The sequence below is a fragment of the Bos javanicus genome, chromosome 14 (assembly GCF_032452875.1).
Source record: "Bos javanicus breed banteng chromosome 14, ARS-OSU_banteng_1.0, whole genome shotgun sequence".
Lineage (NCBI taxonomy): Eukaryota > Metazoa > Chordata > Mammalia > Artiodactyla > Bovidae > Bos > Bos javanicus.
Window position 1 is genome coordinate 64428579 of NC_083881.1, and position 27536 is coordinate 64456114.

The window sequence follows — 27536 nt, forward strand, 5'->3', positions numbered from 1 at the left end:
CAGTAGATTTGCCATGTGAAATGAAGCACAGACATCAAATATTTCACTGATATCTGAAAGACTTAAAAAAAATAAGGGCTAGACTATATCTTTAGAAAAAGTGTAAATGTAGTCCAGTTGTATTTGTAAGTCTTCACAAGGACTTTATGCAATTTTGTAATTTTAATGATAGGTTGTAAGTGTAGTAGTAATAGAATTTTTCTCATAAAACAGTTTTTTTTTAATTGCTAATATGACTCCAATTCTTGTCTGTTCATCTATCATCTCATCATCTATGGTAGCTAATTTTATTTTACCATGCAACATGAAACATTAAAGTATACACAATCATTTGGTATACACATTCTAATTCTTTAATAGACTGGGCCTTTGTATGTTGACATTATCAGCCTAAAATATTACATTTTAAAAGTGTGTCATGTCTTTTTGAAGATCCTCTTTATTGAGCATAGCAAATATTTAGTTCATCTGCCACCAACATCCTCTTCAGATCCAGGGAAGATATGGCCAATCCCTGTTGGCATTTCTTTTCTCTCAGTTCAGTTCAGTCGCTCACTCGTGTCCGACCCTTTGCTACCCCGTGAACCGCAGCACGCCAGGCCTCCCTGTCCATCACCAACTTCTGGAGTCCACCCAAACTCATGTCCATTGAGTCAGTGATGCCATCCAACCATCTCATCCTCTGTCATCCCCTTCTCCTCCCGCCCTCAATCTTTCCCAGCATCAGGGTCTTTTCAAATGAGTCAGCTCTTTGCATCAGGTGGCCAAAGTACTGGAATTTCAGTTTCCACATCAGTCCTTCCAATGAACACCCAGGACTGATCTCCTTTAGGATGGACTGGTTGGATCTCCTTGCAGTCCAAGGGACTCTCAAGAGTCTTCTCCAACAACACAGTTCAAAAGCATCAATTCTTTGGTGCTCAGCTTTCTTTATAGTCCAACTCTCACTCCATACATGACCACTGGAAAAACCATAGCCTTGACTAGATGGACCTTTGTTGACAGAGTAATGTCTCTGCTTTTTAATATGCTGTCTACATTGGTCATAACTTTCCTTCCAAGGAGTAAGCGTCTTTTAATTTCATGGCTGCAGTCACCATCTGCAGTGATTTATAACATCTAGTTAACAATTAAAAGAAAACTTTTACATTCATATCTGATCTAATAGCCTTTTATGATTTAATACAGAGAGTTTTATCTTCGATGATGGAGTTCACCCCAGGACGAAAAAGGGCCTATTAAAAACCACTAGATTAACCTCCGAATTTGAAGAAGATGGATCTGTATCTCTACAGGACACTCCTTCTCAAGCTCTTCTGAGGATATACCTTGAAAAGCAACAGAATGTTGATGAAAGTCTGACACTGCACTTCTCAACATGTGACGAGTTTTTAAGATCTTATGTCTCCTTTATCTTGAGAGTGGCGATTCATCAAATTCTTGGAGCAACACTTAGAGAAAGCCCAGATTACGTAAATTTCAGAAACGTAACAGAAGTGGTATTTGATGACATTGGGGGGCCTACCTCTGGCAAGAATGTTTTGTTCAATGAAATGCTAAGGGAAGAGTCGGGAGACGTGTTAGAACCAGCAGTTTCAAAGCCTGACAGCGTTGGACTCGACAGCAGGGCTGATTGGTGTATTTCTCACAAAACTTATGACATTGGTAATAGAAAGGAGTTTGAAAGATTTAAGAAATTTTTAAAAGGTACCTTAGGGGAGAAATATTGGTGGCTATGGATGGATATTGAGAGGTTAAAAGTTCTTAAGAATCCTGGAAGACATCAAAGGTATTTCTTTTTTTTTTTTAATAGTTTTAAAACCAAATTATAAAATATTAGTTTGGGTCATCTAAGCACAGACAGAAGGCCTGGAATAAATATATAAATGTAATTTATACTTTTAGAAGAATTAATAATAAAATTTATTTTATTATAATAAAATTGATTTACATAAAAGGTACCTTATGCCAGTGTAAGGGGCTGGCTGTTCCTGGCAGCCTGCTCAGTTAACAAATTCTATGGTCTTTAGCCAGATGCCACTTAGATATATCTGAATGAGATATCTTCTGGATACGATGCTGGATGTTCTCGAGAGAGCCTCTTAGGTCTGATGGGGCATGGGCCTTTGTTTAGCTGCTCCATATGTGTCAGGTCACTGTAAGTCTTACGAACCTTGGAGGACCCTGCTTTATGTCCTTCTCTTGTCTGTGTTCTCCTGATCTGCTCTGAACTCTGAAGTAGACTGGGATCCCCATTAAAGGTTTGACTGAGTAAATACTGGAGACTGGACTATTCCAGTTACTCGGCAGCGTTCAGATCACAAAGCTCGTTCTTGTACATAGTTATAAGAGCAGGGGTTACCAAATGGTTGATTATGAAGCATGACCTAATTGATCCTGGGATGGAAGGCTGCTACCACTTTCTAAGACATGTTAGGGAAAGGATATACAGTCAACCTACATAGGTTCTTGAGAGTTAATACTTTATTAGTTCCTGTTGTTGCTGTCATTAATTGCCACAGATTCAGTGGCTGGAAGCAACATAAATTAATTTTCTTCCGATTAAAAGGTCAGAAGTCTAAATGGGTCTGCAGGCCTGCATTCCTTCTGGCACTTTGGGGAGAATCCATTTCCTTGGCTTCTCCCGCTTCTGAGGCCATCTGCTTTCCTTGGTTCAGGGCCCCTTCCTCTGTCTTCAGAGCCAGCACCATGACATCTTTTCTCTTCTCTAACCTCTGCTTCTGTCCTCCCATCTTTTCTCTGTGACTGTTAGCCTCCTGCCTCCTTCTTAGAAGGATTGTTAATGATTACATTAGCACCAGCTAGATAGCCCAGGATAATCTCCTCAGAAGCCTAATCACCTCTGCAGAGTCCCTTCTGTCATGTAAGATCACATTCTTAGGTTCTGGAGATGAGGGTGTGGACATCTTAGCAAGGCCATTGTTCAGCTGACCACAACTGTCCTTGCCATTCCCATACCTGTGCGAATTATTTTGACCTTCACATTGGTACTCCTGTAACTCACTTTCGGTTCTTTGTTCAGTTGCTCAGTCGTGATCCTGCTCTTTGTGACCCCACTTTTGGTTCTAAGAGAGTTCATTACTTGCCTGAAACATTTTGGAAGGGAAAATATTTGGCTAGTTGAGTATTGTGTCACCAGGCATGTGTGTGCCTATTTGTGTGTGTTTTATTTCAGACATATTGAGAAGATGAAAAAATGCTTTCTAGTGAGCAGTGGAGATTACTACCTTTCTGCAGAAGTCTTATCAAAATTTAAACTACTAGATGGATCTCAGTGGAATGAAGAACACTTAAAAAAAATTCAGACTGAGGTTTTAAAGCCCTTACTTCTTTATTGGTAAGAAAAATAAAGAGAATCAAAGTTATTTGCTTTCACATTTATTAAGCTAGTTACAGGTTATACTTTTTGTCTTAAGGATATACGACTTATGGGAATTTTAAATGACAAGATTATTATATTATCTTTGGCCTTCTTTAAAGTACCTATCCTTTAGATAATGTTGGTGTTTGAGGGACTTGCAGTTCATTTCAGTTGCTCAGTTATGTCGACTCTTTGCAACCCATGAACTTCAGCACACCAGGCTTCCCTGTCCATCACCAACTCCTGGAGCTTACTTAAACTCATGTCCATCCAGTTGGTGATGCCATCCAACCATCTTATCCTCTGTTGTCTCCTTCTCCTCCCGCCCTCAATCTTTCCCAGCATCAGGGTCTTTTCCAATGAGTTGGTTCTTTGCATCAGGTGGCCAAAGTTTTGGAGTATCAGCTTCAGCATCAGTCCTTCCAATGAATATTCAGGAATGATCTCCTTTAGGATGGACTGGTTGGATCTCCTTGCAGTCCAAGGGATCAGGATGGGGAGCACGTATACCTGTGGTGGGTTCATTTTGATATATGGCAAAACCAATACAATATTGTAAAGTTAAAAAAAAAGTCTTCTCCAACACTATATTTCAAAAGCATCAATTCTTGGGTGCTCAGCTTTCTTAATAGTCCAACTCTCACATCCATACATGACTACTGGAAAAACCATAGCTTTGACTAGACAGACCTTTGTTGGTTGTGTCTCTGCTTTTTAATATGCTGTCTATGTTGGTCATAGCTTTTCTTCCAAGGAGCAAGCGTCTTTTAATTTCATGGCAGCAATCACCATCTGCAGTGATTTTGGAACCCGAAAAATAAAGTCTCTCACTGTTTCCATTGTTTCCCCATCTATTTGCCACGAAGTAATGGTGACCAGATGCCATGATCTTAGTTTTCTGAATGTTGAGTTGTAAGCCAACTTTTTCAGTCTCCTCTTTCACTTTGATCAAGAGGCTCTTTAGCTCCTCTTCACTTTCTGCCATAAGAGTGGTGTCATCTGCGTATCTGAGGCTATTGATATTTCTCTGTTACAAGACGGATTTTAACTCCATGTTAACTTTGTGAATGTATCCTTCTACACTTGACCTCTTATGCTCAGTATCTCTTCAAATTGATGTGTGTGTGTTTGTGTGCATGTGCGCACATGTACAATAGCTCAAGTTAGATTTATCATCTCAATAAACATTCCATGAACACTTCCTATGAGCCAAGTGCTGTGCTAAGGGTACAAGGGTAAAACATAGTCAAGTCTAGGGATCCTAGTCCAGTGGGAGGAACCTACATGTGAAACGAGTGTACTAAAAGCAAGTGTGGTGGATGCACAGGACACAGAGAAGAGGGAGTATTTCACCTGGGACTCGAGGGACTCTGTAAGCGTGGAGAAGAGAATGGGCCTCGTGAAGGAAATGTATGCTATCTGAGGATCAGTGAGCTGTCCACTGTGGCCGTGATTGATCTGATGATGTCACTTGCCTGCTTTAAGGCTTTCACTAGTTACCCCCAAGCTTTCAGTGTAAGGTTCGAATTCCTTAAGGTTAAAATTCCTTTAACAAATAAGGTCATCATGATTTGTCCCTTGCCTCCGTCTCTCGATTATCTCCCATCTAGGTATTTCAGATTACTTGTATACTTTGTATTTTCCCATATATAGAGAGAATGTTGTTTTTCTCTGTATAAATTTCTGTTCTTAAATATTTAAGAAGGGCAGAAAGGTATAAATTATACTATAATATGCACCTAAATACACACCACCCAGCTTTAAAAAATTACAAATATAGTAGAAGCTTTCCTTTTCTTAATTTAACTGTTTTGAGAGAATGATAGATTCATATGAAGTTGTAAGAAATTACACAAAGATTCTGTATACCTTGGGCTTCCCCAATGGCTCAGAGGTTAAAGTGTCTGCCTGCAATGTGGGAGACCCGGGTTCGATCCGTGGGTTGGGAAGATCCCCTGGAGAAGGAAATGGCAACCCACTCCAGTATTCTTGCCTAGAGAATCCCATGGATGGAGTTGCCTGGTGGGCTATAGTCCACGGGGTCGCAAAGAGTCGGACACGACTGAGCGCTACTTAACTTTCACTTTCACTTTCTGTATACCTATTACCCAGTTCACCCCCCCACCCCCGCCACTCCGCCCCGGTGGTAACATCTTGCTTAACTGTAGTACAATATTGCAGTGATGGAATTGACATTGATAAAGCTCAACAATCTTTTTTCATATTTTGCCAGTTTCTCATAGTTTATTTCTCTGAATATAGTTTTGTCACATGCACTTGCCATTATAGTCAAGATACAGAGCAGTTACACTACCACATGCATCCCTTTGTATTGCTCTCTTATCACCATGCCTGCCTCTTACCTTCCCCCTTTCTCATAATTACTGGAAAACTACTCATCTGTTATATAAATGAAATAATGTAATATGTAATTTGGGGGGATTATTTTTTCATTCAGGATAATTCCTTTGAGATGCATCCAAGCTGTTTTGTTCTTCATTACTGAGTAGTGTTCTGTTGTGTGGATGTTACACATACAGTCTCCCATTGAGGAACATTAGGATTGTTTTCAGTCTTTTGATATTACTAATAAAGCTGCTGTGAACATTCATGTACAGATTTCTGCATGAACATAAATCTTCCTTTCTCTGGAATTAAAGTCCAGGAATGAGATTAGTGGGTCATATAATCTGTTTTTAGTTTCAATAGTGTTAGTGGCTCAGTCCTGTCTGAATGACTCTTTATGACCCCGTAGACCGTAGCCTGACAGGTTCCTCTGTCCATGGAATTCTCCAGGCAAGAATACTGGAGTGGGTTGCCATTCCCTTCTCCAGGGGATCTTCCCAACCCAGGAATCAAACCTGCTGCTGCTGCTGCTAAATCGCTTCAGTCGTGTCTGACTCTGTGCGACCCCATAGATGGCAGCCCACCAGGCTCCCCCGTCCCTGGGATTCTCCAGGCAAGAACACTGGAGTGAGTTGCCATTTCCTTCTCCAATGCATGAAAGTGAAAAGTGAAAGTGAAGTCGCTCAGTCGTGTCTGACTCTTAGCGACCCCATGGACTGCAGCCCACCAGGCTCCTCCATCCATGGGATTTTCCAGGCAAAAGTACTGGAGTGGGGTGCCATTGCCTTCTCTGGATTAAACCTGGGTCTCCCGCATTTCAGGCAGGTTCTTTACTGTCAGAGCCACTAGGGGAGCCAGGGCATGGCTGCCCACTCCAGCATTCTTCCTAGAGAATTCTATGGACAGAGGAGCCTGGTGGACTACAGCCTATGGGGTCACAAGGAGTCGGACGTGACTGAGGGACTAACACTTTCATGGATTATGCCTATGGTGTCAAGCCTGAGAACTCTTTGCCCAGTGCTATATTTGGAAGATTTTCTCCTGTGCTGTTCTTTAAAAATCTTACAATTCTATGTTTTAATTTAAATCCGTGGCCTGTTTTGAGTTAATTTTTATATAGGGTGTGAGGTTTAGGTCAAGGTTCAGTTTTGTTTTGTTTCTTGCTTATGGATATCCAGTTGCTCATCCTCATTTATTGAAAAGACTGTTTTTCCTCTTCTTTTCTATGTTTTACATTAACATACAGTAAAAGCAAACTGTATAGATTCACGTAACCACCATGACAGTCAGTGTACAAACATCACCTTAGGAAACCCTCAGAGCACCCTTTTGTCATCAGACTCTTCCTCCTCTCTTCACCCCTGGCAACCGCTGATCTGTTGTTTGTTGCTATATTTTTGTCTTTTTTTAGAGTGCCATGTAATTATACAGGATTAACTTTTTGAGACTGGCCTCTGTTGGTCAGCATCCTGCCACTGAAGCATAATGCATCCAAATTGTTGCACCTATTGTAGTTCATCCATTTTGTTATTTTGACTTTCCAGTTGTTCACCGTTGGTAAGTAGAAATGTGATTGACATGTGTGTGCACTCAGCTCAGGTTGGAGAGAGCAGAAGCCCTTCCATCCCAACTGCTAACCTCAAACAGGCCTGCTGCACCTCCTGGCTCTTCTGGTGCTCCTCCATTCTCAGGCCATCAGGCACTTCCTTACTCTTGTGGCCTATACACCGATGTCATGCAGGTCTTGTGGCTGATCTTTTGTACCCACTGCCTGTACCTTGGGGTTTGTGGGCTACCTTGTCACATTAGCACGTGTTATTCTAAACGTTGTCCATGAGTTTTTGGTTTTGCTATCTAGTCATGCTGTTTTTTTTTCTTTTTTTTTTTTTAATTTAATTTTATTTTTAAACTTTACAATATTGTATTGGTTTTGCCAAATATCAAAATGAATCCGCCACAGGTATACATGTGTTCCCCATCCTGAACCCTCCTCCCTCCCCATACCATCCCTCTGGGTCGTCCCAGTGCACCAGCCCCAAGCATCCAGTATCGTGCATTGAACCTGGACTGGCGACCTGTTTCATACATGATAGTATACATGTTTCAATGCCATTCTCCCAAATCTTCCCACCCTCTCCCTCTCCCACAGAGACCATAAGACTGTTCTATACATCAGTGTCTCTTTTGCTGTCTCGTATACAGGGTTATTGTTACCATCTTTCTAAATTCCATATATATGTGTTAGTATACTGTATTGGTGTTTTTCTTTCTGGCTTACTTCACTCTGTATAGTAGGCTCCAGTTTCATCCATCTCATTAGAACTGATTCAAATGAATTCTTTTTAATGGCTGAGTAATACTCCATTGTGTATATATACCACAGCTTTCTTATCCATTCATCTGCTGATGGACATCTAGGTTGCTTCCATGTCCTGGCTATTATAAACAGTGCTGCGATGAACATTGGGGTACACGTGTCTCTTTCCCTTCTGGTTTCCTCAGTGTGTATGCCCAGCAGTGGGATTGCTGGATCATAACGCAGTTCTATTTCCAGTTTTTTAAGGAATCTCCACACTGTTCTCCATAGTGGCTGTACTAGTTTGCATTCCCACCAACAGTGTAAGAGGGCTCCCTTTTCTCCACACCCTCTCCAGCATTTATTGCTTGTAGACTTTTGGGTCGCAGCCATTCTGACTGGCATGAAATGGTACCTCATAGTGGTTTTGATTTGCATTTCTCTGATAATGAGTGATGTTGAGCATCTTTTCATGTGTTTGTTAGCCATCTGTATGTCTTCTTTGGAGAAATGTCTATTTAGTTCTTTGGCCCATTTTTTGATTGGGTCATTTATTTTTATGAAGGGTTTCAGAGATGTAGAAAAACAATATTGCTGACATTGCCATTTTCTCAGAATCCTTTCTTACCTTTTTTCTTGATCTAGCTAAATCCTGTGTATTCTTTAAAATTCAAACCTAAGTACAAAGAAACACTCATATATTTCCCACCATGTTGGTTGGGAAATAAAGCATTGCGAAGAGCCCTGAAGGTGCCTTGCTGGTTGCACCATCCTCCATCCACTTGGAGGTAGCTACTTTCTGGACTTGTGATTACCACCTTACTTTTCATTGCAGTTTTACCAAACATGTATGCAAATAAATCCCTGAACATGTATTTTTATCTTCCTGTTCTACAGCTTTATAAAAATGGAATCATGTCGCATGCCTTCTTTTGTGTCTTCTGTCAACATTATGGGCTTCCCTGGTGGCTCAGACCGTAAAGAATCTGCCTGCAATGTGGGAGACCTAGATTTGATCCCTGGGTCAGGAAGATCCCCTGGAGAAGGAAATGGCTACCCACTCCAGTATTCTTGCCTAGAAAATTCCTTGGACAGAGGAGCCTGGTGGGCTGTAGTCCATGGCATCACAAAGAGTCAGACACGACTGATTTGACTGTAACTGTATTGAGAGTTTTATCCATTTTCACTGTTGTATACAGTATTCCATTGCATCAACATACCACAGATTATTTATTGTTTTAAAAAATTTGTGTCATTTTCTCTTTTTACAATTACAAGCAATGCTGTACGCATATCCCCTTTTCCAAAATAGTTGTACCAACTGCACGCCCACCAACAGAATATGAGAGTACTTATTACTACAAATTCATGATAACATTTGATAGTGTGAGATTCTTAAATTTTGGGCTATGTATTTGGTATGTCATTGGCATGTGGTGTTTTTAATTTGCATTTCCCTGATTATTGTTGATGTTGATAACTTTTCAATATTTAGTGGTCATTTGGATTTCAGCTTTCATAAGTTCCCTGTGTATCTTCTTTGCCCACTTTTCTTTTGAGAGATACATAGATAGATGGATAGATATAGATAGATAACACACATGTACACACACATAACACTGGGGGGAGAGGATAGGGAGCAGGAAAAGAAGAAGAAATTATTAGAAAAGGGATGTGGCAAGACTGATAATTGTGAACACATATTATATGTTCTGATTTTTGAGGCTTATTGCCTAGATTAATCTTAAATCTGTGTTCCCTCTAACTAGGGCACCAAGATTCTGTGTTACTCACACATCCTCAACAAAACATGCTAGTGCCGAGCTGAAATTCTGGCACCTTCGTCAGGAGCAGCCAAGGAAGGATGTTGACCCTTTCCCACAAATGGCAACCCTCTTGCCGTTAAGACCCAAATCTTGCATTCCACAGCTACCTGAGATGCAGGTAGGTTGTCCAGCGATACTTTGATCTCTTAAGTTTGTACTAAAATGTCGATGCTTGGGTTTTGTACACTAGCCCTGAAGTTTTATCATAAGCTTTTAACTTTTTTTTTGTTTGTTTTTGTTAATGTGCATGCTGCAGCAATTGGGAAATAAGAAAATCTATGGTTTGTTCATGGAGAAGGCAATGGCACCGCACTCCAGTACTCTTGCCTGGAAAATCCCATGGATGGAGGAGCCTGGTGGGCTGCAGTCCATGGGGTCGCTAAGAGTCAGACACGACTGAGCGACTTCACTTTCACTTTTCACTTTCAAGCATTGGAGAAGGAAATGGCAACCCACTCCAGTATTCTTGCATGGAGAATCCCAGGGACGGGGGAGCCTGTTGGGCTGCCGTCTGTGGGGTTGGACACGACTGAAGCAACTTAGCAGCAGCAGCAGCAGCAGCAGCAGCATGGTTTGTTCTTCACCAGTCTGCCAATGTGATTTTTGAAAATGCACAATCATGTTGCTTCAGTTCAGTTCAGTTCAGTTCAGTCGCTCAGTCGTGTCAGACTCTTTGTGACCCCATGAATCGCAGCACGCCAGGCCTCCCTGTCCATCACCAACTTCCGGAGTTCACCCAGACTCAGCGTCCATCGAGTCAGTGATGCCATCCAGCCATCTCATCCTTTGTCGTCCCCTTCTCCTCCTGCCCCCAATCCCTCCCAGCATCAGAGTCTTTCCCAATGAGTCAACTCTTCGCATGAGGTGGCCAAAGTACTGGAGTTGCAGCTTTAGCATCATTCCTGCCAAAGAAATCCCAGGGCTGATCTCCTTCAGAATGGACTGGTTGGATCTCCTTGCAGGCCAAGGGACTCTCAAGAGTCTTCTCCAACACCACAGTTCAAAAGCATCAATTCTTCGGCGCTCAGCCTTCTTCGAAGTCCAACTCTCACATCCATACATGACCACAGGAAAAACCATAGCCTTGACTAGACGAACCTTTGTTGGCAAAGTAATGTCTCTGCTTTTCAATATGCTATCTAGGTTGGTCCTGACTTTTCTTCCAAGGAGTTAACATCTTTTAATTTCATGGCCGCAGTCACCATCTGCAGTGATTTTGGAGCCCAAAAAATAAAGTCTGACACTGTTTCCACTGTTTCTCCATCTATTTCCCATGAAGTGATGGGACCGGATGCCATGATCTTCATTTTCTGAATGTTGAGCTTTAAGCCAACTTTTTCACTCTCCACTTTCACGTTCATCAAGAGGCTCTTTAGTTCTTCTTCACTTTCTGCCATAAGGGTGGTGTCATCTGCATATCTGAGGTTATTGATATTTCTTCTGGCAATCTTGATTCCAGCTTGTGCTTCTTCCAGTCCAGCGTTTCTCATGATGTATTCTGCATATAAGTTAAATAAGCAGGGTGACAGTATACAGCCTTGACGTACTCCTTTTCCTATCTGGAACCAGTCTGTTGTTCCATGTCCAGTTCTAACTGTTGCTTCCTGACCTGCATACAAATTTCTCAAGAGGCAGATCAGGTGGTCTGATATTCCCATCTCTTTCAGAATTTTCCACAGTTTATTGTGATCCACACAGTCAAAGGCTTTGGCGTAGTCAATAAAGCAGAAATAGATGTTTTTCTGGAACTTTCTTGCTTTTTCCATGATCCAGCGGATGTTGGCAATTTGATCTCTGGTTCCTCTGCCTTTTCTAAAACCAGCTTGAACATCTCGAAGTTCACGGTTCACATATTGCTGAAGCCTGGCTTGGAGAATTTTGAGAATTACTTTACTAGCGTGTGAGATGAGTGCAATTGTGCGGTAGTTTGAGCACTCTTTGGCATTGCCTTTCTTTGATTGGAATGAAAACTGACCTTTTCCAGTCCTGTGGCCACTGCTGAGTTTTCCAAATTTGTTGGCATATTGAGTGCAGCACTTTCAGAGCATCATCTTTCCAAATTTGAAAGAGCTCAACTGGAATTCCATCACCTCCACTAACTTTGTTCGTAATGATGCTTTCTAAGGCCCACTTGACTTCACATTCCAGGATGTCTGGCTCTAGGTGAGTGATCACACCATCATGATTATCTGGGTCGTGAAGATCTTTCTTGTACAGTTCTTCTGTGTATTCTTGCCATCTCTTCTTAATATCTTCTGCTTCTGTTAGGACCATACCATTTCTGTCCTTTATTGAGCTCATCTTTGCATGAAATGTTCCCTTGGTATCTCTAATTTTCTTGAAGAGATCTCTAGTCTTTCCCATTCTGTTGTTTTCCTCTATTTCTTTGCATTGATTGCTGAAGAAGGTTTTCTTATCTCTTCTTGCTATTCTTTGGAACTCTGCATTCAGATGCTTATATCTTTCCTTTTCTCCTTTGCTTTTTGCTTCTCTTCTCTTCACAGCTATTCGCTTACTTGCTCAAAACTCCCTAGTGGCCTCCTCTTTCAGTCAGAATACAAGCTAGAGTCTTTATGCAGCTGTCCATGGCCCTGCTAGCTTCCCTGCCTTATTTCCTAGCATTTTCTCTAGCTTACACCACTCCAATGCTGTTTCTGGAACACACCAGACACCTGAGAGTGTTGCACTTGCTGTTTCCCTTCAGTTGGAGCACTCTTCCTCCAGATATGTGTGTGGTCGCCCCTCACACACCTCAGTGTCTGCCCTGGCATCACTTAGTCACAGAGGCTGTCCTTGATTCTTCCATGTAAGCACGCTCTGCAGGCCAGCACAGATTCCCTCCCTCACTATCCAAGCCCTCTGCTCTGCCTTATTTTGCCTCATCATACTTAAGACCATGCTGATTTATGTTTATTGCCTTTCACCTCCTACCAGAATATAAGGGACTTTTCTTTGTTAACTGCTCTCTTTCAGTGCCTGGAATAGTGCCTGGTGCTTAATAAGTATAAACTGAACAAATGAGTGAAAAATAGCAATGGCAAAATTAGAAATAGTGAGCATTATTTTCATAACAGGGAAGAATAAGATAGGACAAAAAATAGAAAAAGTCCACAAAGAGAAGAAAAGTTAACCAAATTTACAGAGAAGAAGTAAATAACCCTATGTGCTTTGGCACAGAGATGTAATAAATGTAGCTAAGACATACATTTCAGAAGTAAAGAGCCTTATTAATCTTTCCAGCCTTTAAAGGTGTCACAGAATGTTGTGTTATTGACCGTAGTCACACACGACCCCTTCAAAAATGAGTACTTTGTGATTAAAATAGCTTTTTTTAAAAGTCAGGAAGATGTATAATGTGACTTAAAATTCTGCTTCTACAAGTAGTGCTTTGGAGCTGCAAGTACCTTACAGTTTTTCTGCCGGTTGTTTCGTAACCCTGCATGCATTCTAGCATCACAGAGAGCTTTTAGACATACTGATGCCTGGGTCCCACCTTCAGAGAGTCAGATTTAATTGATACAGGCTGAGTGCATTCAGTTCAGTTCAGTCGCTAAGTCGTGTCCAACTCTTTCCAACCCTGTGGGCTGCAGCACAGCAGGATTCCCTGTCCATCACCAGACCGGGTGAGAGTCACTCTCTAAAATCAGGAGTTTGGCTTAAAATTGAGGTTCTCATCCTGCCTGAGCATTATTATTTTTGGCCACATCGTGTGGCATGTGGTATCTCAGTTCCCTGACAAGGGAGCTAACCCATGTCCCCTGCATTGGAAGGTGGATTTTTAACCACTGGATCACCAGGGAAGTCCCTGGAGCCACATTTTAGAACCTATATTTCAATAAGATTCCTGGGTGATTTGCTGCAAAGCACCACTACAAGTTGGTGGTTCTCAAGCTTCAGTGAGTCACCTGAACAGCTTGTTAGAATAGAGACTTGAGGGCTCCTCCTAAAGATCAAGATTCAGTAGGTCTGGGATGGGGCCCAAGGATTTGCATATCTAACAAGCTTGCTCCCAGGTGATGCTCCTGCTGGCCTGGGGACCACACCTTGAGTTAGTGTCATTATAGTGAACTGATGGTTTCTTAGCCATTATGCAGGCACTTTTCTGACCTCCTCTGCCCCAGGGCCTTTTTGTATGCCACTTAACTCATCAGCTGAGTTTCCTTGTTAGTCCATGTGACTGAGTCACTCAGTCACCAGGTTACTACAAATCTTAGAGACGTGGTGTAGTGAGCACACTTGGCTTTCTGAGTGCCATCATCACACATGTTATCATTGGTGTTTTCTAGTTGGGTAACTCATTTTGATCTCATTCTGTTTCTCCTTGGCAGAAAACAGTGTAAGCAATAGAACTTGATTCTATTTTCTTTATTTTTCCTATTTTAAAAGTTAAAATATCTTTTATACAAAGTAAAATTCACCTTTTTGTTCTGAAATTTTTGACAGATATATACATTGTGTATCTACCATCTCAGTCATGATATGGAACAGCTCCTTTACCCGCCCCCAGTTCTACTGTGCCCTTTTGACAGTATTTTTTTTTTTCTATCAAAAGAAAAAATTTTTTTTCTTTCGGGCTACTTTTCTAGCTTTCTCCCAAGCTAGAAAGCTCAAAAATACTAACTTGGGCCATCCTTTAATTTTATGTATAATACACTTAAATTATTTTTTTATATTTAGAAAGCTTTTTATAGTGGTAAAAGCACATGGATCACAGCCTTGTCTAACTCAAAGAAACTATGAGCCATGCTGTGTAGGGCCCCCCAAACGGATGGGTCATGGTGGAGAGTTCTGATAAAACGTGCTCCACTGCAGAAGGGAATGGCAAACCACTTCAGCATTCTTGTCTTGAGAACCCCATGATCAATATAAAAAGACAAAAAGATATGACACTGAAAGATGAATTCCCCAGGTTTGGAGGTGCCCAGATATGTTCCTGGAGAAGAGTGGAGAAATAGTTCCAGAAGGAGTGAAGAGGCTGAGTCAAAGTGGAAACAATGCCCAGTTGTGGATGTGTCTGGTGGTGAAAGTAAAGTCCGATGCCATAAAGAGCAATATTGCATAGAAACCTGGCATGTTAGGTTCGTGAATCAAGGCAAATTGGAAGTGGTCAAACAGGAGATGGCAAGAGTGAATATTGACGTTTTAGGAATTAGTGAACTAAAATGGATGGGAATGGGCAAATTTAATTCAGATGACCTTTATATCTACTACTATGGGCAAGAATCCCTTAGAAGAAATGGAGTAGCTCTCATAGTCAACAAAAGATTCCACAATGCAGTACTTGGGTGCAATATCAAAACGACAGACTGATCTCTGTTCATTTCCAAGGCAAACCATTCAGTAATCACAGTAATCCAACTCTATGCCCCAACAACTAATGCCAGAGAAGCTGAAGTTGAAAGGTTCTATAAAGACCTACAAGACTTTCTAGAACTAACACCAAAAAAAACACACAAAAAGATGTCCTTTTCATCATAGGGAACTGGAATACAAAAATAGGAAGTCAAGAGATGCCTGGAGTAACAGGCAAGTTTGACCATGAAATACAAAAAGAAGCAGGGCAAAGGCTAACATATTTACCAAGAGAACACACTGGTCATAGCAAACACCCTCTTCCAGCCACAAAAGAAACAACTCTACACATGGACATCACCAGATGGTCAATACCAAAATCAGATTGATTATATTCTTTGCAGCCTTAGATGTAGAAGCTCTATATAGTCAGCAAAAACAAGACTGGGAGCTGACTGTGACTCAGATCATGAACTCCTTATTGCCAAATTCAGACTTAAATTGAAGAACGTAGGGAAAACCAGTGGGCCATTAGGTATGATCTAAATCAAATCCCTTACGATTGTACTGTAGAAGTGACAAATAGATTCAAGGGTTTAGATCGCATAGACAGAGTGCCTGAAGAATTGTGTACAGAGGTTCTTAACATTGTGCAGGAGACTGTGACCAAAACCATCCCCAAGAAAAAGAAATGCAAAAAGGCAAAATGGTTGTCTGAGGAGACCTTACAAAGAGCTGAGAAAAGAGAAGTGGAAGGCAAAGGAGAAAAGGAAAGATATACCCATTTAAATGCAGAGTTCCAAAGAATAGCAAGGAGAGATGAGAAAGACTTCCTAAGTGAAATAGAGATGCAAAGAAATAGAGGAAAACAATAGAATGGGAAAGACTAGAGATCTCCTTAAGAAAATTAGAGACACCAAGGGAACATCCGGACACAACTGAGCGACTGATCTGATCTGATCTGAAGGGAACATTTCATGTGAAGATAGGCACAGTAAAGACAGAAACGATGTGGACCTAACAGAAGCAGAAGATATTAAGAAGAGGTGGCAAGAATGCACAGAAGAACTACACAAAAAAGATCTTCATGACACCAGATGGTGTGATCGCTCACCTAGAGCCAGGCATCCTGGAATGTGAAGTCAAGTGGGCCTTAGGAAGCAACACTACGAAAAATGTTAGTGGAGGTGATGGAATTCCAGTTGAACTATTTCAAATCCTAAAAGAGGATGCTGTGAAAGGGCTGCACTCAATATGCCAGCAAGTTTGAAAAACTCATCAGTGGCCACAGAACTGGAAAAGGTCAGTTTTCATTCCAATCCCAAAGAAAGGCAATTCCAAAGAATGCTCAAACTACCGCACAATTGCACTCATCTCACACACTAGCAAAGTAATACTTAAAATTCTCTAAGCCAGGCTTCAAGAGTACATGAACCGAGAACTTCTAGATGTTCAAGCTGGTTTTAGAAAAGGCAGAGGAACCAGAGATCAAATTGCCAACATCCGTTGGATCATCAAAAAAGCAAGAGAGTTCCAGGAAAACATCTACTTCTGCTTTGTTGACTATGTGAAAACCTTTGACTGTGTGGATCACAACAAACTGTGGAAAATTCTTAAAGAGATGGGAACACCAGACCACCTTACCTGCTTCCTGAGAAATCTGTATGCAAGTCAAGAAACAACAATTAGAACCAGACATGGAACAACAGACTGCTTCCAAATTGGGAAAGGAGTACATCAAGGCTGTATATTGTCACCCTGCTTATTTGACTTACATGCAGAGTACATCATGTGAAATGCCAGGCTGGATGAAGCACAAGCTGGAATCAAGATTGCCGGGAGAAATATCAGTAACCTCAGATATGCAGATGATACCACTCTAATGGCAGTAAGCAAAGAGGAACTAAAGAGCCTCTTGATAAAAGTGAAAGAGGAGAGTGAAAAAGCTGGCTTAAAACTCAACATTCAAAAAACGAAGATCATGGCATCTGGTCCCATGGGGAAACAATGGAGACAGTGACAGACTTTATTTTTGGGCTCTAAAATCACTTTAGATGGTGACTGCAGCCATGAAATTAAAAGATGCTTGCTCCTTGGAAGAAAAGCTGTGACAAACCTAGACAAACCTAGACAAACCTAGACAGTGTATTAATAAGCAGAGTATAATGGCAAAACTTTGCTAAAAAAATCCATCTAGTCAAAGCTATGGTTTTTCCAGTAGTCATGTATGGATGTGAGAGTTGGACCATAAAGAAAGCTGAGCACTGAAGAATTTATCCTTTTGAACTGTGGTGTTGGAGAAGACTCTTGAGGGTCCTTTGGACTGCAAGGAGATCCAACCAGTCCATCCTAAAGGAGATCAGCCCTGGGTGTTCATTGGTAGGACTGATGTTGAAGCCGAAACTCCAATACTTTGGCCACCTGATGCGAAGAGCTGACTCATTTGAAAAGACCCTGATGCTGAGAATGATTGAAGGCAGGAGGAGAAGGGGACTACAGAGGATGAGATGGTTGGATGGTATCACTGACTCAAGGGACATGAGTTTGATAAGCTCTGAGAATTGATGAAGGACAGGGAACCCTAGCATACTGCAGTCCATGGGGTCACAAAGAGTCGGACAGAATTGAAGGACTGAACAACAATAACAAAAAGCACATGAAAAAATTTATCATCTTAACCATTTTCAAGTGTACATTGCAGTAGTAATATAAGTATATTTGCATTGTTGTGTAACAGATCTTCAGAACTATTTTACCTTGCAAATTTGAAACTATATAACCATTCACCAACCCCTCTTGCATCCCCATTCTACTTTGTCTCTATGAATTTGACCACTTTTGTATGATACACTTTTAATAAGCCCCGTCTCCTGTGGTGCCACTTATTTACAGAGTGTTGCTTAATGTCATGCTGTGTTCCAAATTACTAAAACAGATGTGAGCCCTGATACCTAGGACATTATATGCAAAACATCAGTCTCAGTTCAGTTGATCAGTCGTGTCTGACTCTTTGCAACCCCATGGACTCCAGTATGCCAGGCTTCCCTGTCCATCACCAACTCCCAGGGCTTACTCAAACTCATGTCCATAGAGTTGGTGATGCCATCCAGCCATCTCATCTGTCGTCCCCTTCTCCTGCCACCTTCAATCTTTCCCAGCATCAGGGTCTTTTCCAATGAGTCCATTCTTCGCATCAGGTAGCCAAAGTATTGGGAGTTTCAGCTTCAGCATCAGTCCTTCCAATGAATATTCAGGACTGATTTCCTTTAGGATGGACTGGTTGGATCTCCTTGAAGTACAAGGGACTATCAAGAGTCTTATCCAACCCCACAGTTAATAAGCATCAATTCTTCAGTACTCAGCTTTCTTTATAGTCCAACTCTCAAATATCCGCACATGACGACTGGAAAAACCATAGTTTTGACTAGACAGACCTTTGTTGGCAAAGTAATGTCTCTGCTTTTTAATATGCTGTCTAGGTTGGTCACAGCTTTTCTTCCAAGGAGCAAGCGTCTTTTAATTTCATGGCTGCAGTCACTATCTTCAGTGATTTTGGAGCCCCCAAAATAAAGTCTCTCACTATTTCCCCATCTCTTTGCCATGAAGGGATGGTGACCGGATGCCATGATCTTCGTTTTTTGAATGTTGAGTTTTAAGCCAGCTTTTTCACTCTTCTCTTTCACTTTCATCAAGAGGCTCTTTAGTTCCTCTTCATGTTCTGCCATAAGGGTGGTGTCATCTGCATATCTGAGGTTACTGATATTTCTCCCGGCAATCTTGATTCCAGCTTGTGCTTCGTCCAGCCCAGCATTTTGCATGATGTATTCTGCACAAGTAATTAATTTTGTTTATAGAATTCTTAAAAAATTATTAGTAGCTGTTAGCTAGAATGCATATAAGATTTTATTGTTTGTTCTGGATAGTAAAGCATCACAAATATATTTCTTGCTGTCCAGCAGCATATATTACATTCTTTTGAAGCTGGCATATAGGAAGTGGTTTTTTTTTTTTTTTTGGTTTGTTTTTCAAATTATAAAAATAGTAAAACTTGGGATTCACCTGGTGGTCCAGTGGCTAAGACTCCACACTCCCAATGCAGGGGACACAGGTTTGGTCCCTTGTCATGGAGCTAGATCCCACATGCTGCAGATAAGACTTTGCGTGTTTCAACTAAAGATCCTGCATACTGCAATGAGGATCAAGAATCCTGCATGCCACAATTAAGACCCAGTGTGGTCAAATAAATACATATTAAATAAATAAGTAAAAGCATTATATTAAAAATAATAAAACTGTAAATTTGGAAACTTAGACAAGTTTTGAAAGAAAGAGACAAGTCACTCTGATCTCATCTACTTCTAGACAACTGTTAACTTATTTTCTCTTAGGCTTTTTGTGAATTTTTAATTTTAATACATTTATATTTTTGGATTCTGGTAATGTAACATCTTCATTAGTATTTTTCCAGGTGTTGTAATTTTGATAATCCTTACTTTAAAATATTGTATAATATTACATTTATATATATATATAAATATACATATATGCAAGTATATAATTGTTTCTTTCTCCTCCCTGGACATTTAGGTGTTTCTGCTTTTTTGATTCATGTGTGTAGCATCTCATGTTCTAGATTTAAATAATTAACTTTTACTGAAAAAAACATTTAAGAATGGGAATGATACCCATAAAAATAAAATGTCCAAAAATGGAAGGAAATAGTCTAAGATAGAGCCTCTTATGGACCAATGGTTTCCACAAGTCTTTTCCCACCCCGCTACCTGCATTCCCCACTTCACAACACGTACATTCGCTCACACACACACACACAAACACTCATATACACACATGTACACATACATACAGCACTAAATTCTTCCTCCAGGAAAGAGTCTTCTTTCGCAATAGTGGGGGACCTTTGGCCTTTTAAAATGCTCTAAATAGGTCTAGAGATTTCAGCCTGATGGCTGCTTTAAAGTTGGAGTTTGAGAAGAGGAATAAGAATATTTAATAGTTAAGAATTAAAAATAAAAATATTTTTATTCTCCTTCTTAAACATAGCATAGTAGGTGATAGAGTGAGGGAAGAAACCCTCTAGTGATCAGAGTAAATTTGAGGTATCTATGGAGAATGTGCTTTATTCTCTGTCCATTTTTCCCCACTTGGCCCATTCTTCACTTTGTTCATCATCTTACTACTTTTTAGAAAGAAGAATCCAGTTTACTACAACTTCCTAAATCTCCCAAGAAATCACCTAGAGTAAAGACAGCAGTTTATAAACCTTGGAAGAGTGAGTCTTTGAATCCAGTTTCTTCTAAGGATGATGTGATTGAGAAAGGGTAGGTGCAGCTTTCTGTGTCCCAGTGCTTTTCTGCAATGGTAAGATGTTTGAAAAATTTAAAGATTAAATAGAAATTGAAAATGAATACTTTTCTTTTTTTACATGGGTTCTTATATTTCAGGGATAGATATTAGAGTTATACTCCCATGCATACTCTAAATTAAGAGCAGAACTCTTGAGACTAGTAATATTTCTCAAATTTGAGAACTCAAAATACTAATAATATTCTGCTTATTTAATGTAGTATACTTTAAAAATTCATTTAGAGTTGCCCATCTGTTTGCCCTTTTCATTGTTCTTTATTTAAAATGGAATTCTTTTCCTTCAGCCTGAAAAAATACCCTTTGGTATTAACTTTGGTGTGGGGTCTGCTGGTGGATAGTTCTTTGTTTAGTGATTTATTAGCTCACATTTACTCTTTTTTACTGAGATAAAATTTACCTATTGTAAAATTCACCATTTTAATCACGATCAGGTATAAAATTCAGTGGTTTTTAGTTATGTTTACATGGTTATAAAACTATCATCACTATGTAATTCCGAAACAACTCATCACCCGAAAAAGCAGCTCCGTGTCTCTAGCAGCCACTCCTCATTCTCCCCTCCCCCAATGCCGGGCAATCACTCGTCTGCGTAGGCTCTGTGCCTCTCTTTTCCAAGGCCAGAGAGAGAGGGGCTCAGATACCAAGGCGGTGAGGCTTCCTTGGCGGCGAAATAGGACAGTTCTTCCTGAGTCAGAATGGAAGGAAATAAGGATGGGTATGAAAGTGAAAGTGACGTCACTCAGTCGCGTCCAACTCTTTGCAGCCTCATGGACTGTAGCCTACCAGGCTTCTCCATCCATAGGATTTTCCAGGCCGGAGTACTGGAGTGGGTTGCCATTTCCTTCTCCAGAGGATCTTCCCAACTCAGGGATTGAACCCAGGTCTCCCACATTGTAGGCAGACGCTTTTACCATCTGATCTACCAGGGAAGTCAAGGATGGGTATTGGTGGATATATTTGTTGATAGATAAATTTGAAATGCTTTCAGCTGCAAATAACAGAAAAGTTGATCAACAGTGGCTTAGAAAAATTTGATTTTTTTTTTCCCGCAGAACGAGAAATCTGAGTGTAAGCAACTGCCAGTGTCCATTCACCAGATCAGGAGTATCAAGGCTTAAAACTTTGTAATGCTCTTGGCCATTCCTTTGCAGTCAGTAGAGTCACAGTTCCTGACATCAGGCTTTCAAATCATAAAGAAGGAAGGGGGCAGTATCTATTAATTCTCTCCCTGTAGTCGGGAAAGCAGGCTTTCATAGAAGCTCCCCAGCAGACTTAACTTTTTATGTCATTAGTCACAGCTGGGTTACACAACCATTTGTCCCTCCCTGGTGTCTTTTTAAGGGAATATTTAGCTTTTTTAGTATTTCATGGTGCTGGTGATAGAATCATGTTGCTGGACATGGGTGTTGAGTTAGCTGGTCGATTAATAGTGTCTGCTACATGAGGGAGGGGAAACTGAAGCATGTTGTACCTACATTTTGTCTGAGAAGAAACTGCAGAGTAACCTGCTGGTGGGTTAGAGTTGAGGGAGATTGATGAGTTGGAAGAAGCATGTTTTATGGAACTGGAAAGTGAGGTTTGGAATGATTGCACTGGCCTGTGGGAGAGGGAACTGGATGAGAAAATGTAAAAAGATAAGGTCCAAAGTCATTAGGTCTAACTCCAGAGTCTTCTGTTATCTCATCTCAAGCTACCACATATAAACCCTTATGAGAGCCACCTGTTAGGAGGATTAAATATATTCATATGAATTATTTCTGGCACAGCGTTTGGCATGTAGTTTAGCTTTTAGTGTCCTCTTGCCCTAAGAAAATTAGTCAACTTTCTGCATTTTAAACAAGACTTTCTCTGCTTACCTTCATATATTGCTCACTATTCTCCCCATCTGAAGAATCCCTTTACACATAGAGAGAATGTATCTTCCACCAATTATTCAGGAAAAAAAATCTCATTTCTTTTTATTACTAACATAGCTCCAAAGGACTTCTCATTATTACACACCCATAGTTTTATTATCCATCCCAGACATTTGGCATTTGTGATACATTCACAAATCCATTCAACCAGCATTTATCTTATTGAGAGTCATCTTTCTGTATGACTATACTTCATTTTCTCAACTTCCTCTTGAGGGCTGGACTTGATGCTTATATATATATATGTATATATATATATATTTTTTTTAACTAGTTCTCACAGTACTTAGAAGCAGTCCTAAGATTTAGTACATGTATACCAAAGGTGCTTAAAATATTTGTTGATTAATTAGTTCTCATCCCTATAATAGGTCAAGGCACATGTCAGAAAGCAGCAAAGTTATTCGTTTAACATCTTTTACTGACATTTCTGAATGTCTGAAGCCCCAGCTGGATAGAAGATATACCTATACAGAAGAACCTTTGGTAAGTAATTGGAGGACTAATTTGACTCTTCATTTTACCTAATCAATGTCCCCTGACTTTAGAAAATTTTTATTTATTTACCATAATAATTTTTTCTTTATTGAACAAAAATTTATTTTTTACTTCCAAAAGGATTTTTATAAAAAGTTTCTTTTTAAAAATCTATTTATTAATAAATAATTTATTTATTATTAATAATTTTATTTATTTTAATTGAAGGATAATTACTTTACAGTATTGCATTGATTTCTTCCAAACATCACATTCTTATACAAAAACTTCCTATTTCCTTTTGTAACACCATGTTCCTATATACTCCATTGATTACTGTTTTCACAAACAGCCATGTTCTCGTTTTGGTATGATCACACCTCAGACACCAAATAAGACCCTCTAGGATATTTCATGTTATGTTTTAGAAGCTTAGAATTTTTATAAAGCTCAGTATTTCCAGACTATAATTACCTTGATAATGTGGATTTAACACACCAGTTCTAAATGAAAATTTTACATTCTCTAACAGTTACACTTTAGGGAGAAACCTTGGTAGTCCTAATATTGTCTGAACACTTAGATATAATTTTATACTATTTATTTTATTCTAAGCAAACAAGTCTCTTTTTCTTCTATTTAGTATTTTTCTTACCCAAATAATGGCTTTTTAGTTTTGGAATGCCAGTGGTTAAACATCATAAAAACATTAAATTTTTACCTCACAGTTTGTAATGTAGGGGAATAAAGGGAGATTATAAAGCAAGAGCAATCACCCACGCCACAGTTGTCTTACTACAGGGAAGTGCGAGTTTCGCACAACAAATAGAAAGAGCTCATGTGGATACTGGATACCCTTTCTTATTTTAGAGCTACTCTTGTGCTTGGAGAAATAGCCAGTTTTCTATGTTTCAAAAACGGTGTTAGGCTTGCCAGCATTGTTGGCAGAGAAGCCCATAAATAGCGAAGTTTTATGAGAATTTATACCGCCTTTCCACTTGAAGGCCATGACCTTATGGGGTGAGACTGTCCAGAGAGGGACCTCATAAGGACAGTTAATGAGTAGCACTGAGAGGCCTTGAAGATATTTCTTTTTATAACTCTCTTAGCAGCAACTCAAGGCTAAAATAACAGTAAACATGTAGGAAAGAGGCCACCAACGGAGATTTGGAAGACTCCTAAAATGGTATCACTGTGCCTGAAATATGAAAATAGTTGAGGTTGGGAAGTCAGTTTAACATTAAGTTTGAAATCAGATTGGTTTATAATAGAATGAACTCTGCAGCTAGAGTTGGCTCCGTAAACAAATTTTGTGTGACAGTCAGATGCAACATACTGCATTAATTACATATATGGTACAAAAATAAAATAAAACAGTCCCGTGGGGAAATGACAGCCTGGCAGAATTTGTGAAACTCTGTTGTTGTACAATGTCATAAAAAAATTACAATGTTTCTGGGTGAATAATTCACTTCTGTTTGGTTATCTAGATTAAAACCATGGGTGATGGTGCCTTGGGAGGATTTGACATGGAGAGTTTGTTGCAATCTTTGTATGTAGAAAATAGAGCTGGATTCTTCTTTACTAAATTCTGCGAGAACTCAGGGAACAAGGTAGAAGATAGTTATTTTAAATCTGATTTTCTACTTTTATTTAAAATGAGAGATTGAAATAGTTTAATGCTCAAGTAATTATATTTCATTTTAAATTCCCATTTCTTCTTGTAAAAAATTTCATGCTAAATTATCTAGTAAAAATGTAAATATCTTAGCTATAATTCTCTTTGGTTTACTATCCTACTAAAATTACAAAGAAAAGTACAGATAGATAAGGATTGACCTGCATTATTAACAATTGATTTCTTTCATGTAACTTTATTTCAATGTAATATATATAAACTTTAGAGCTAATTTCTATCAGTCCCTTAATTTTTATTTTTAATAACTCTAGCAATTACAATTGCAATGAATAGTGACAAACTTATTTCAAGGCTTTTTGTTTTGTTTGTTTCTTAGTCATCACAACAGCCTTTATTTTGTTCAGATAAGTATTTCATTAGCTCAGTTATTAGAGTAGCTTTTACTTCTGATATGATATACATTTGCCATGTATATCAAGATGCTTTCAGATTTTAGTTTCATGTCGTAGATATGTGATTACTCTGTATTTACTAGAACACTTAACTTTTTAAATGACCAATTATGTGAGAAACATATATGCAAAAATATAATTTAGTGACAGTACTCATATTTTGTGTGTTGCCTGTTTGTGATAGAAGATAAAACCATCTTAAACTGAACCTGATTTATAGTAACAGCAAAGAGCTAAACAATTACTTGTATTTGAAATTAGGGCTTTGTAGAGTTTTAATAATGATGGTAATAATTTATGTACCTTTTCCATCTGCAGTTGTGGAAGAACTGTGTGTACTTTTGGTTTGACCTACAAGCTTATCATCAGCTTTTCTACCAAGAAACCCTTCACCCTTTTAAAGTATGCAAGCAAGCTCAAGTAAGTAGTAAATAATGTTGGTTCAATGTGACATTCTCAGAACACAGAAATGAAAAGTTTCGTCCAGCCTCAAATAAGAGAAATCTAGGAGTGAGGGCGAAAAGGCAGTGGTTAAATTGTTTCCATTGAATTACTTTATTTAAATATCAGCAGAATATTGTTTTATAGTCTGATTTGTAGACTCTCAGTTTTATCTATCAATATTTTATTTGGTTTGCCTTATTTTCTCTTTGCTGCTGATTAATTGTTCTTCCAGTAAAGAACATGTTATCTTTTTTTTCTCAAGTATGTCTTTTTGCTTTGGTTGTGAGTGACTTAAAAGAGAACCCTGAGGGGGACTTGTAATGAATTACTGAAGTGATTGGGAGCAGCGGCGTTAACCAAAGCTACTCTGTGAGCTTCCTGCAGCAATCAGCTGTTGGAGACACTTAGGCTGTTGGCGTGCGTGTCTAATGAGGGGGAAAGGATGTCGACTGACTCCTTGTGTCATCACGGCCCTGTGTCATCACCTGGGCCTCTGTGCTACACACCATATAAGACAGATACTCAGAGCTGGAGAAAAGAGCATCTTTAGACCTCTTGAAAGCAAAATAGAGGATGAAGAACAGGATTCTCTGCAGAGAGAGAGAAACAATAGCCACTTTTTGAGGCGAAAAGGAAAGGGAATAAAATTATGACCTAAGCTAACTTGTCTTTTCAGTTTTTATTCTTAGGCTCTCCCGATCCTTTATGGAGAGAGGTCATCAAGCCTAGAAAACTGCTAATCTCTTCTATGTCCCTTTTCCACTTAAGTGATTCTTGTAATTCTGAAATAACCTCATTATAGAGGAACTTTCTCTAAACACTGCTGAGGAGATTAGCTTCATCACATTGTTCCTTCTCTTATCATAATCCTGTTCAGAACATCAGAGAGCACTGCTAGGCATTGGTTGTTAGCCACGGCCCTGACTTTGGTATTAGTAACTATGTTTTATGAATCAGCTGACAGAGCTTTGTACTTTTGTACCACAAGAATAAGGGCTTCAGTTCCTACACGGCCCAGATCTGGCCCCATGACATCATGAAGTTATATCTCTAATTTGCCAGCACCATTTTCTGAGACCACACAGTTGGCTCTTCTGCTTGTTAATCCTTCACCTGTAACTCTCTACTTATCCTTCTTCCCCTAACCTATTGCCCTGACAGTTAAAGTGCCACCTGTTATTTTTATTATGTTTTCACTACTACAAAACTTGCTCTTCCAAAAGTCTTCAGCTGCTCAAGTAAGGAGGTTTTTCTGTTGCTGTTGTAATCACAGTATTTCCATATACTTGTAGAAGTGGGAGTTCTATTTGAGTTTGGTAGATGTTAATTCTTTGTAATGGCATTCAACCAGCTATAAATGATTGTGAAACAAGATACACTCAAATTTTGGTTATTCTGAGATGGATTACTCTGTTTGGGGATTATCAAGGCCCATAAACTTTTTATCCTTCTCTAGCTTCTCTTTTGAGGAATCAAAACAGAGTGGGTGGAGGGGAGTGTTGGAGACATTGGTTTTAGTTTAATTGGGAGGAATAAAAGGAGCAAATCATGTGATCTTTTTGACTTGCTTGCTTTTTGCATCTGTGGCTATTTTATTTTTCTGTTAGTGGAGCAGCTGTCTAAATTGGCTTAGGTTTTAATTATCCGAGATTTCTGTGTCTCCAGATGTAAGAATTGCTTCTAATACCATAACCCTATATAGATTTGTTTCACAATATGAAACACCTTTTGTTTCTTTAGATTCAAAAATAGAAATGCTGTATAACTTCCTTCAGGGGTACATTTACAATACAGATCTCTGGATTGATCATGCCAGTGGCAGAACAGTTGGCACTGCGTTAAAGTTGCTGTGAATTTGGTTTTTGTACATCTGAAAAACTGTATAGTAAGAGACCAAGAGTTGATTATAAAAGACTTACATGCTTTTCTGTTTGCTGATCAGCAAATTACTTACCTTGAAATTTTATTACCTCAAGAAGTATTGGAGAAATATCTGCAGGCAAACTAGATGGGAGGTCAGTGACAGTGACTTAGCATGACGAGCTATGGTCCAAGAGTTTGAACTACAGTCTTGGGTACAT

General features: G+C 39.5%; 1 protein-coding gene and 1 long non-coding RNA gene across 4 annotated transcripts in view; one reads left to right on the top strand and one right to left on the bottom strand.

The window, feature by feature from the left end:
* The window catches only part of RGS22 (regulator of G protein signaling 22), a 141450-nt gene that overhangs the window by 42873 nt on the left and 71041 nt on the right, over window positions 1-27536 (top strand). For all 3 annotated transcript variants that reach the window (XM_061438351.1, XM_061438353.1, XM_061438352.1), the window contains 7 exons: window positions 1189-1789; window positions 3197-3358; window positions 9794-9968; window positions 20348-20481; window positions 22815-22929; window positions 24411-24533; window positions 25330-25431. In XM_061438351.1, coding sequence (XP_061294335.1) covers window positions 1189-1789; window positions 3197-3358; window positions 9794-9968; window positions 20348-20481; window positions 22815-22929; window positions 24411-24533; window positions 25330-25431 — 1412 coding nt within the window. The remainder of the gene's footprint in view (window positions 1-1188; window positions 1790-3196; window positions 3359-9793; window positions 9969-20347; window positions 20482-22814; window positions 22930-24410; window positions 24534-25329; window positions 25432-27536) is intronic.
* The window catches only part of LOC133260161 (uncharacterized), a 111943-nt gene that overhangs the window by 22597 nt on the left and 61810 nt on the right, over window positions 1-27536 (bottom strand). The window lies entirely within an intron of this gene.